At 53.6% G+C, this 12,497-nt stretch overlaps 1 protein-coding gene across 1 annotated transcript in view; it reads left to right on the forward strand.

The window, feature by feature from the left end:
* Positions 1–12,497, forward strand: part of dnd1 (DND microRNA-mediated repression inhibitor 1) — a 69,709-nt gene that overhangs the window by 54,780 nt on the left and 2,432 nt on the right. The window contains exon 4 of the mRNA XM_075482109.1: positions 8,740–8,872. Within this exon, the coding sequence (XP_075338224.1) occupies positions 8,740–8,872 (133 nt within the window). The remainder of the gene's footprint in view (positions 1–8,739; positions 8,873–12,497) is intronic.

A 12,497-nucleotide genomic window follows, 5' to 3' on the forward strand; every position in this document is an offset into this window, starting at 1 on the left:
AGGGACAGCCTCCACATGCAGGGACAGGGACAGCCTCCACATGCAGGGACAGGGACAGCCTCCACATGAAGGGACAGGGACAGCTTCCACATGCAGGGACAGGGACAGCCTCCACATGCAGGGACAGGGACAGCCTCCACATACAGGGACAGCCTCCACATGCAGGGACGGGGACAGCTTCCACATGCAGGGATAGAGACAGCCTCCACATGCAGGGACAGGGACGGCCTCCACATGCAGGGACAGGGACGGCCTCCACATGCAGGGACAGGGACAGCCTCCACATGCAGGGACAGCCTCCACATGAAGGGACAGGGACAGCCTCCACATACAGGGACAGCCTCCACATACAGGGACAGCCTCCACATGCAGGGACAGGGACAGCCTCCACATGAAGGTACAGGGACAGCCTCCACATGCAGGGACAGCCTCCACATGCAGGGACAGGGACAGCCTCCACATGCAGGGACAGGGACAGCCTCCACATGCAGAGACAGGGACAGCCTCCACATGCAGAGACAGCCTCCACATGCAGAGACAGAGACAGCCTCCACATGCAGTGACAGGGACAGCCTCCACATGTAGGGACAGGGACAGCTTCCACATGCAGGGACAGGGACAGCCTCCACATGAAGGGACAGGGACAGGGACAGTCTCCACATACAGGGACAGCCTCCACATGCAGGGACAGCCTCCACATGCAGGGACAGGGACAGCCTCCACATGAAGGGACAGGGACAGGGACAGCCTCCACATGCAGGGACAGCTTCCACATGCAGGGACAGGGACAGCCTCCACATGAAGGGACAGGGACAGGGACAGCCTCCACATGCAGGGACAGCTTCCACATGCAGGGACAGGGACAGCCTCCACATGCAGGGACAGCCTCCACATGCAGGGACAGGGACAGCCTCCACATGAAGGGACAGGGACAGCCTCCACATGCAGGGACAGGGACGGCCTCCACATGCAGGGCCAGGGACGGCCTCCACATGTAGGGACAGGGACAGCCTCCACATGCAGGGACAGGGACAGCCTCCACATACAGGGACAGCCTCCACATGCAGGGACAGGGACAGCCTCCACATACAGGGACAGCCTCCACATGCAGGGACAGGGACAGCTTCCACATGCAGGGACAGTGACAGCCTCCACATGCAGGGACAGGGACGGCCTCCACATGAAGGGACAGGGACGGCCTCCAGATGCAGGGACAGGGACGGCCTCCACATGCAGGGACAGGGACGGCCTCCACATGTAGGGACAGGGACAGCCTCCACATGCATGGACAGGGACAGCCTCCACATGCAGGGACAGGGACAGCCTCCACATGAAGGGACAGGGACAGCCTCCACATGCAGGGACAGGGACAGCTTCCACATGCAGGGACAGGGACAGCCTCCACATGTAGGTACAGGGACAGCGACAGCTTCCACATGCAGGGACAGGGACAGCCTCCACATGCAGGGACAGGGACAGCGACAGCCTCCACATGCAGGGACAGGGACAGCCTCCACATGTAGGGACAGGGACAGCCTCCACATGCAGGGACAGGGACAGCCTCCACATGCAGGGACAGGGACAGCCTCCACATGTAGGGACAGGGACAGCGACAGCTTCCACATGCAGGGACAGGGACAGCCTCCACATGCAGGGACAGGGACAGCGACAGCCTCCACATGAAGGGACAGGGACAGCCTCCACATACAGGGACAGCCTCCACATGAAGGGACAGGGACAGCCTCCACATACAGGGACAGCCTCCACATGCAGGGACAGGGACAGCCTCCACATGCAGGGACAGGGACAGCCTCCACATGCAGGGACAGGGACAGCCTCCACATGAAGGGACAGGGACAGCTTCCACATGCAGGGACAGGGACAGCCTCCACATGCAGGGACAGGGACAGCCTCCACATACAGGGACAGCCTCCACATGCAGGGACAGGGACAGCTTCCACATGCAGGGATAGAGACAGCCTCCACATGCAGGGACAGGGACGGCCTCCACATGCAGGGACAGGGACGGCCTCCACATGCAGGGACAGGGACAGCCTCCACATGCAGGGACAGCCTCCACATGAAGGCACAGGGACAGCCTCCACATACAGGGACAGCCTCCACATACAGGGACAGCCTCCACATGCAGGGACAGGGACAGCCTCCACATGAAGGTACAGGGACAGCCTCCACATGCAGGGACAGCCTCCACATGCAGGGACAGGGACAGCCTCCACATGCAGGGACAGCCTCCACATGCAGGGACAGGGACAGCCTCCACATGCAGAGACAGAGACAGCCTCCACATGCAGGGACAGGGACAGCCTCCACATGTAGGGACAGGGACAGCTTCCACATGCAGGGACAGGGACAGCCTCCACATGAAGGGACAGGGACAGGGACAGTCTCCACATACAGGGACAGCCTCCACATGCAGGGACAGCTTCCACATGCACGGACAGGGACAGCCTCCACATGCAGGGACAGCCTCCACATGCAGGGACAGGGACAGCCTCCACATGAAGGGACAGGGACAGGGACAGCCTCCACATGCAGGGACAGCTTCCACATGCAGGGACAGGGACAGCCTCCACATGAAGGGACAGGGACAGGGACAGCCTCCACATGCAGGGACAGCTTCCACATGCAGGGACAGGGACAGCCTCCACATGCAGGGACAGCCTCCACATGCAGGGACAGGGACAGCCTCCACATGAAGGGACAGGGACAGCCTCCACATGCAGGGACAGGGACGGCCTCCACATGCAGGGCCAGGGACGGCCTCCACATGTAGGGACAGGGACAGCCTCCACATGCAGGGACAGTGACAGCCTCCACATGCAGGGACAGGGACAGCCTCCACATGAAGGGACAGGGACGGTCTCCACATGCAGGGACAGGGACGGCCTCCACATGCAGGGACAGGGACAGCCTCCACATGCAGGGACAGGGACAGCCTCCACATGAAGGGACAGGGACAGCCTCCACATGCAGGGACAGGGACAGCTTCCACATGCAGGGACAGGGACAGCCTCCACATGTAGGGACAGGGACAGCGACAGCTTCCACATGCAGGGACAGGGACAGCCTCCACATGCAGGGACAGGGACAGCCTCCACATGCAGGGACAGGGACAGCCTCCACATGCAGGGACAGGGACAGCCTCCACATGTAGGGACAGGGACAGGGACAGCCTCCACATGAAGGGACAGGGACAGCCTCCACATACAGGGACAGCCTCCACATGAAGGGACAGGGACAGCCTCCACATACAGGGACAGCCTCCACATGCAGGGACAGGGACAGCCTCCACATGCAGGGACAGGGACAGCCTCCACATGCAGGGACAGGGACAGCCTCCACATGCAGGGACAGGGACAGCCTCCACATGCAGGGACAGGGACAGCCTCCACATGCAGGGACAGGGACAGCCTCCACATACAGGGACAGGGACAGCCTCCACATGCAGGGACAGGGACAGCCTCCACATGCAGGGACAGGGACAGCCTCCACATGCAGGGACAGGGACAGCCTCCACATGCAGGGACAGGGACAGCCTCCACATACAGGGACAGCCTCCACATGCAGGGACAGGGACAGCTTCCACATGCAGGGACAGAGACAGCCTCCACATGCAGGGACAGGGACGGCCTCCACATGCAGGGACAGGGACAGCCTCCACATACAGGGACAGCCTCCACATGCAGGGACAGGGACAGCTTCCACATGTAGGGACAGGGACAGCCTCCACATGTAGGGACAGCGACAGCCTCCACATGCAGGGACAGGGACAGCCTCCACATGCAGGGACAGGGACAGCCTCCACATGCAGGGACAGGGACAGCTTCCACATGCAGGGACAGGGACAGCCTCCACATGCAGGGACAGGGACAGCCTCCACATGCAGGGACAGGGACAGCTTCCACATGCAGGGACAGGGACAGCCTCCACATACAGGGACAGCCTCCACATGCAGGGACAGGGACGGCCTCCACATGCAGGGACAGGGACAGCCTCCACATGCAGGGACAGGGACAGCCTCCACATACAGGGACAGCCTCCACATGAAGGGACAGGGACAGCCTCCACATACAGGGACAGCCTCCACATGCAGGGACAGGGACAGCCTCCACATGCAGGGACAGGGACAGCCTCCACATGAAGGGACAGGGACAGCCTCCACATGCAGGGACAGGGACAGCCTCCACATGCAGGGACAGGGACAGCGACAGCCTCCACATGCAGGGACAGGGACAGGGACAGCCTCCACATGCAGGGACAGGGACAGAGACAGCCTCCACATGCAGGGACAGGGACGGCCTCCACATGCAGGGACAGGGACAGCCTCCACATACAGGGACAGCCTCCACATGCAGGGACAGGGACGGCCTCCACATGCAGGGACAGGGACAGCCTCCACATACAGGGACAGCCTCCACATGCAGGGACAGGGACAGCTTCCACATGCAGGGACAGGGACAGCCTCCACATGCAGGGACAGGGACAGCCTCCACATGTAGGGACAGCGACAGCCTCCACATGCAGGGACAGGGACAGCCTCCACATGCAGGGACAGGGACAGCTTCCACATGCAGGGACAGGGACAGCCTCCACATGCAGGGACAGGGACGGCCTCCACATGCAGGGACAGGGACAGCCTCCACATACAGGGACAGCCTCCACATGCAGGGACAGGGACAGCCTCCACATGCAGGGACAGGGACAGCCTCCACATGCAGGGACAGGGACAGCCTCCACATGAAGGGACAGGGACAGCCTCCACATGAAGGGACAGGGACAGCCTCCACATGCAGGGACAGGGACAGCCTCCACATGCAGGGACAGGGACAGGGACAGCCTCCACATGCAGGGACAGGGACAGCGACAACCTCCACATGAAGGGACAGGGACAGCCTCCACATACAGGGACAGCCTCCACATGAAGGGACAGGGACAGCTTCCGCATGCAGGGACAGGGACAGCCTCCACATACAGGGACAGCCTCCACATGCAGGGACAGGGACAGCCTCCACATACAGGGACAGCCTCCACATGCAGGGACAGGGACAGCTTCCACATACAGGGACAGAGACAGCCTCCACATGCAGGGACAGGGACGGCCTCCACATGCAGGGACAGGGACAGCCTCCACATGAAGGGACAGGGACAGGGACAGCCTCCACATACAGGGACAGCCTCCACATGCAGGGACAGGGACAGCCTCCACATACAGGGACAGCCTCCACATGCAGGGACAGGGACAGCTTCCACATGCAGGGACAGGGACAGCCTCCACATGTAGGGACAGGGACAGCCTCCACATGTAGGGACAGCGACAGCCTCCACATGCAGGGACAGGGACAGCCTCCACATGCAGGGACAGGGACAGCTTCCACATGCAGGGACAGGGACAGCCTCCACATGCAGGGACAGGGACAGCTTCCACATGCAGGGACAGGGACGGCCTCCACATGCAGGGACAGGGACATCCTCCACATACAGGGACAGCCTCCACATGCAGGGACAGGGACAGCTTCCACATGCAGGGACAGGGACAGCCTCCACATGTAGGGACAGGGACAGCGACAGCCTCCACATGCAGGGACAGGGACAGCCTCCACATGCAGGTACAGGGACAGCCTCCACATGCAGGTACAGGGACAGCCTCCACATGCAGGGACAGGGACAGCCTCCACATGCAGGGACAGGGACAGCTTCCACATGCAGGGACAGCCTCCACATGTAGGGACAGGGACAGCCTCCACATGTAGGGACAGGGACAGCTTCCACATGCAGGGACAGCCTCCACATACAGGGACAGCCTCCACATGTAGGGACAGGGACAGCCTCCACATACAGGGACAGCCTCCACATACAGGGACAGCCTCCACATGTAGGGACAGGGACAGCCTCCACATGTAGGGACAGGGACAGCGTCCACATGTAGGGACAGCGACAGCCTCCACATGCAGGGACAGGGACAGCCTCCACATGCAGGGACAGCCTCCACATGTAGGGACAGGGACAGCTTCCACATGCAGGGACAGCCTCCACATGTAGGGACAGGGACAGCCTCCACATGTAGGGACAGGGACAGCTTCCACATGCAGGGACAGCCTCCACATGTAGGGACAGGGACAGCCTCCACATGTAGGGACAGGGACAGCCTCCACATACAGGGACAGCCTCCACATACAGGGACAGCCTCCACATGTAGGGACAGGGACAGCCTCCACATGCAGGGACAGGGACAGCCTCCACATGCAGGGACAGGGACAGAGACAGCCTCCACATGCAGGGACAGGGACAGAGACAGCCTCCACATGCAGGGACAGGGACAGAGACAGCCTCCACATGCAGGGACAGGGACAGCCTCCACATGCAGGGACAGGGACAGCGACAGCCTCCACATGCAGGGACAGTGACAGAGACAGCCTCCACATGCAGGGACAGGGACAGAGACAGCCTCCACATGCAGGGACAGGGACGGCCTCCACATGCAGGGACAGGGACAGCCTCCACATACAGGGACAGCCTCCACATGCAGGGACAGGGACAGCCTCCACATACAGGGACAGCCTCCACATGTAGGGACAGGGACAGCCTCCACATGTAGGGACAGCGACAGCCTCCACATGCAGGGACAGGGACAGCCTCCACATACAGGGACAGCCTCCACATGTAGGGACAGGGACAGCCTCCACATGTAGGGACAGCGACAGCCTCCACATGCAGGGACAGGGACAGCCTCCACATACAGGGACAGCCTCCACATGTAGGGACAGCCTCCACATGTAGGGACAGCGACAGCCTCCACATGTTACATGTTCAGGGGGCCGGCTTCCCCACCCAGGGTTCAGGGGGCTGGGGGGCCGGGGGGCCGGCTTCAGTTATTTGTATCAGGTCCTTGTAGTGCTGGGCGGTATGACCAAAAATACATATCACGGTATTTTTTTCATGCATAATTAGGTGTTCACAGCATTTTCTACAGATTGAGAACAGAATTCAAAATAAAAATTCTTCAAAATAATTCCTTCGTTAATAATTGGTCACACAGAACTTTATTGTATTAATATTCACATCTTCATTGTAAACAAATGAATAACATAGCTAATTACACTGATACCTCCGGTTCAGGCTGCTCCTCATCCTCAACACGCACGTCTCTTCTTCAATCGCGGAAAATAGTTTTCTGGATTGAAGCAGCAAACATTCAGTGTAAAGCCTGGTTTATAGTCGGTAACGCAAGACGCAAAGCAAGACTCAAGAAGAAACGCAAGCCCTTGCGCGGTTGCAAGCCCCCCATTGCGAGCTTGCGTGTGTCACCTCAATTTTCTAAACTTCACGCAAGAAAAGACGCAAGCCTACTACTTGAAAACGGCATACTCATCGATCTGACAGTATGCAGAGCGTTTACACACAGTGCACTTCACTCCTGCCCGAGCCGAAATCAGCCGGCCTGAAAAGCTGATTTCGCTTAAGCTATAAACTCTGTAAATATGTAACTTTAGCAATATTTGAAACATTTTCAGGCGAGAAAGTAGTCGTTTAGACCCCCAAGGTGTTGAAAATCTGACAAAATACCGGCTATTTACAAGAAGAAGAAGCATGAATCCACTCGAAGAGGTCCTGGCGATGAATTTGCTTTCACCATAGTAGGCTTGTCATTGAAAAAACCCGCTACTCCACCTACTGTCCTGGCAGTGAATCGCCACGCAGCACACGCAAGCGCCGGCAAAGCAAAATGAAGTATAAACGTCTCGAGCCAGTAACATACGCGCAAGAAGAAAGCGCAAGGGCAGTTAAAAGAAGTATAACTCAGCCTTAAGAGTTTAAAAAAACTGCTTTATTTGATTCACAGCTGCTAGTGTTTTGACCTCGACAACCCAACTACATTTTTTTTTTTTTTTTTTTACAGCAAACTTGCAACTAGTTAACTTTATAAAGAAGGCGTAATCGCTTGTTTGCTATGGGTCGGGATGGGACGGGACAACATTGGATTCAAAATATAAAATATTTTTATAGGACTTTTTAATGGGAGCTAATCTAACGCGGCGCTGAAGCTAGCAAGCTTCCAGGCTTCCAGGGATGATCTCGCTGATGGAGACACACGCGGTGTGCACGGAGGGGAGGGGCTGTGTGTGTGTGTGTGTGTGTGTGTGTGTGTGTGTGTGTGTGTGTGTGTGTGTGTGTGTGTGTGTGTGTGTGTGTGTGGGCTGACAGAGAGACGGAGGGAGCAGGGAAAGGAAATGCAGCTTAACGAATACCAGTATTTTTTAAATAGCGTTAAAAATAGACAGTAAACATGCGTGTTTAGAAGCGCAACACTGAAAAGAGTCCCGTCTCAAACAATGTCGCGCGACGCAGCGTTCCCCCCGTTGTGTAATCAAATACACCGGTATGGCGGTATATTAAAAATTCATATCATAACGAAATTATAAAGCGGTATTCGGTGTGAACCGGTACACCGCCCAGCAGTAGGTCCCTGCGGTTTGAATTTCCTTTCAGCTAACTGCTCCATTAAAGTCTGCTTCTTGTTTTTAATGGCAGGACTCACAAAGTGTCTATCAAGGATGAATAAAGTGTTTTGAGTTTCTGTCCCTTCATGCTGGGGATGTAGCCTCAGAGCTCTGAGGGTAAACTCTGCCCCCCGTTAGCTTGTTGGCTTAAATGGAAGTGAGGATCAAACCACGAACTGATGTGTCTGAGATGGCTACTGTGCCTTCCGTTTGCCCCCAGGTGCTCCAGGTGCTGGCAGAGGGGGTGGAGAGACTCTCCCTGAAGGCCGGGCCTGGTATAAATGGGGTGTCCGCCATTGTGGCCTTCTCATCCCATCATGCTGCTTCCATGGCTAAGAAGGTGCTGGTGGAAGGTAGGACGGTAATGCTGCAGTATATTCTCAGTTTTCAGCCGGCCTGGGACATGTCGCTTGTTGAACTCTTGGCAACCTTCACAGCGGTTCTTACTTTGTTTCCGGACTGGCACAGAGAGGAAACTGCTTGTTGCCAACTTGTAAAATTTTGATCAGTTGGTTGTTTTCAACCAGGAAATAAATCGGAGGACGGTTTGACACGCAGAAACGGGCATGCAGGTTTGTACATATCAATGCTTTTTTTTTTTTTTAATATGTTTTATTGATTTTCTGTAAATTTTTACCCCACAAGAATACAGCACATGTACATGTTATTTCCATTTACAGTCATTTCCAAAACACAGGGTACAATGTTCATCAGTTACATTGGACAGTTGAGTTCACCCTATCCGTCTTTTGTACGAAGCTTCTGACCGGTAAATAACGGAAGAAATCGTTTTTAGGTAGATTGTAGGCTTGGGATATTTGCGAGAAAGATGCAAATGTATCCTCTATGTATAAGTTACAGATTGATTTGATCCCTTTATCGAACCATTGGGTAAATGTAGGGTCTGTATGAGAGGGAGTAAACATGTGGTTCAACTTAATAGGGGAGAGGATAGAAGGGCCTTGTATTCCAAAATGTTTTCTAAATTGAGCCCAAATTCTTATAGAATGGTTAACTATTGTATTTGAAGTCAAATTATTACAGACGAGGGGCAAGGCTGCGCAAATTACTGAACCTAAGTGATATCGGCATGATGAGAGTTCCAATTTCACCCAGTCCGCCCTTCCTGTGATTGGTTCATCTTCAAGCCAGTAGATTAATTTTTGAAAGTTGCATGCCCAATAATAAAAAAGGAAATTTGCAATGCTTGCCCTCCTGAGTGTTTTGGTCTTTGGAGGTGGATCTTGCTGATACGTCTGGGTTTACTCCCCCATATGAAAGAGATAATGACTTTATCAAGATTTTTTAATCAAAATTAGGATGTTTTGGAAGAGATATAGAAATTTAGGCAATACTATCATTTTGATCAGGTTAACACGTCCAGCTATTGATGGTGGTAGAGAGGCCCATCTATTCATGTCCTGTTTCCAACTGTTATGGAGAGCAGTGGAATTCTTTGTAAAAGTAGTAGACAAAGTGCGGCTAATCTCAATTCCCAAGTATTTAAAGCCATTTTGGTCATTTTAAAGGGGGGAGGGCTAGAGAGAGGAGCATCTGTTTCAGCTTTTAAGGAAAACATTTCACTCTTTTGCAAATTCAACTTGCATCATATCAATGCTTTTTGGTCAGTCACATGATGCTGTGAGGCTGGTGTAGCGTTCTCACTATTGAAAGAATCTGATATTCTTTACCTTTGTTGGGGCACCACCTCCCGGTCAGTCGGGAGGACAAAGAATTAGGATTCTTTATCCGTCTCAAAGTGCTACTTCATGAGTTCTCGCTTGAATTGACCAAAATTACCTCAAGAAGCATTCAACCACGACTAGTTACTAAATAAGAGTTATTTATGGAACATTAACAGAAACATGCAGTTTAATGGGACTTACTTGTTAGCTTTGATGTTGGCTGTAATGTTATATCCTCAGTGTGCTCACACCTCTCAGCTAATACTATGTCCTCAAACTTTATGGTTAAGATTCTGGGCGTAGGGAATGGGGCTTTTAATCTAAAGTTTAGTAAGATAAAGACAAAGTGTGTTCGGATAAAAACATTGAGAAATCAAAGAGTTCTGAAACAGATATAAAACAGACATGAAATAACACATTAGGAAACAACATATTCATATGAAAAGATGACGTTAGTTCCAGTCAGTCTCAAATACTTTGCTACCAAATCCAGGCCGGACTCTGTAATGTCATACACATGTGAAATGAAGCAGAATGTTATCACCACCGGAGCATTGTGAAACACATCGTTTAACCATGGAGTTAGTTTATCTGACTGCAGGATTATCTTAGCTTAACGCTTCGGTACCACTGACCTCTAGATGGCAGTGTGGCTCCATAGAAAAGCAACTGATGTTACATAGTATCTACTTTCTTGGTGTACCACATTGGGAAAAGTCTTAAAATGAAGCTTGAGATGTCAGTGAGAATTTAAATCAACTTGTACAAAGGTATAAAACATGCTTAATGTAGTTCCAATATTCTGTTTGATGATGGCTCTGAAGAAGATTGTTCTTTTCCAAGAGTGATGAATCAAAGAGGATTCTTTGTATATTCCAGGCCAGCTCGTCAGTTGGCATAAAATGGCGCGTTTCCACCAGCTTGCTTCGGCACGGCACGGCTCTATTGCGTGTTTCCTCTAGCACGCAGTACCTGCAACTGGGTAGACTTTCAGTATCACCTCAGCCCTGGTTCCAAGCGAGCCGAAGCGTTACTAAAACGTGACGTCAGCCGACTGCCTTCCACTGATTGGCCGATGAGTGTCGTCACTGGAAGCGTCATAACCGCGCGACGACCGACTAGAATGTAAATAAATACAAGACTTAAGACAAGACTCCACATTTTACTGCTTCAGTTTGTACTGCTACGAAGATGGCTTCGCAGAGGAAATCCACTCCTTGGTCGGTCGAGGAGGTCCAGACGTTCCTGACTCTGGTCGCCGAAGATACGATTCAGAGCGAACTCGACGGCACCACACGGAATGAAAAGGTTTTCCAAGAACGTCGTCGTGTAAATGACGTCACGGAGGTTTCGCACAGCCGTGTTACGACGACCCCGCCCACGTAGAGGAGGCACGATGATACTGTGGGCGGGTTGTAATGGAAACACAACCAAACCGAGCCGTGCCGAGCCGAGTAGTGGAAATGCGCCAAAAGTGTTGGTCTTTCCCAGCTATATGATGACCAAAAGGGGAAAGGTTGTGTGGGAAAGTTTCTCAAATCCTTTTCCCCAAAGACAAAGGTGACTGTGAATAAGGTGATGTTTGTGTCTTTGAAACAACATACACAGGCAACAGGAATGTTAATGCCCCCCTCCACTTTGAGCATCCCTGAGACCATTACACTCAGTGGGTCTACATGATGAGAGTAATGTGATTACAGCTATAGTTGGGTTCTGCTCCTTATCTGAGCGAGGGTAATTCTCCTTGGATATCTGGCGGGAATGAGTGGGATCAGAGGCACAAAGCGTGTCATACCCCGGTATGATAGGTGGCGCTGTACCCATTCCAGCTGTTGCTAATAGAGCCACTTCCTGTTGACCTCTTCACCACCAACAACAAACTCAGGCATTGGAGAAAGATGGAGAACGCAGAGCCAGATGAAGCTGCGTCCCTCTACATTTGGTCTGTGATGAGCTGCTTGTTGCACAAACTCGATGCCCAACGGAGCATTCTCCATCGCGTTGTTTGTTTCTTTCTGACGGCGACAACAACAGGAATCTCGTCTCCTTTGACTTCCGGGTCACGACTCTGGGAAAACATCTGGAGCATGCGCAGAACGCAAAGTCTGATTCACCACGAGCTTCAGCCTCTACAAGCAGGTTTAGAGTGACTTTAACCCAGTTATCTCGGGGTCTGAATCCGATCCAATTCTTAGTCAGATTAAGGTGTCTACATGCACTTAAAGGATAAGACCGGTTTTTTGACATTGGGCCCTTGATTTCACATTATAACATGATGTTCTACTCACCCCTG

The sequence above is a fragment of the Odontesthes bonariensis genome, chromosome 13, assembly GCF_027942865.1.
Source record: "Odontesthes bonariensis isolate fOdoBon6 chromosome 13, fOdoBon6.hap1, whole genome shotgun sequence".
Lineage (NCBI taxonomy): Eukaryota > Metazoa > Chordata > Actinopteri > Atheriniformes > Atherinopsidae > Odontesthes > Odontesthes bonariensis.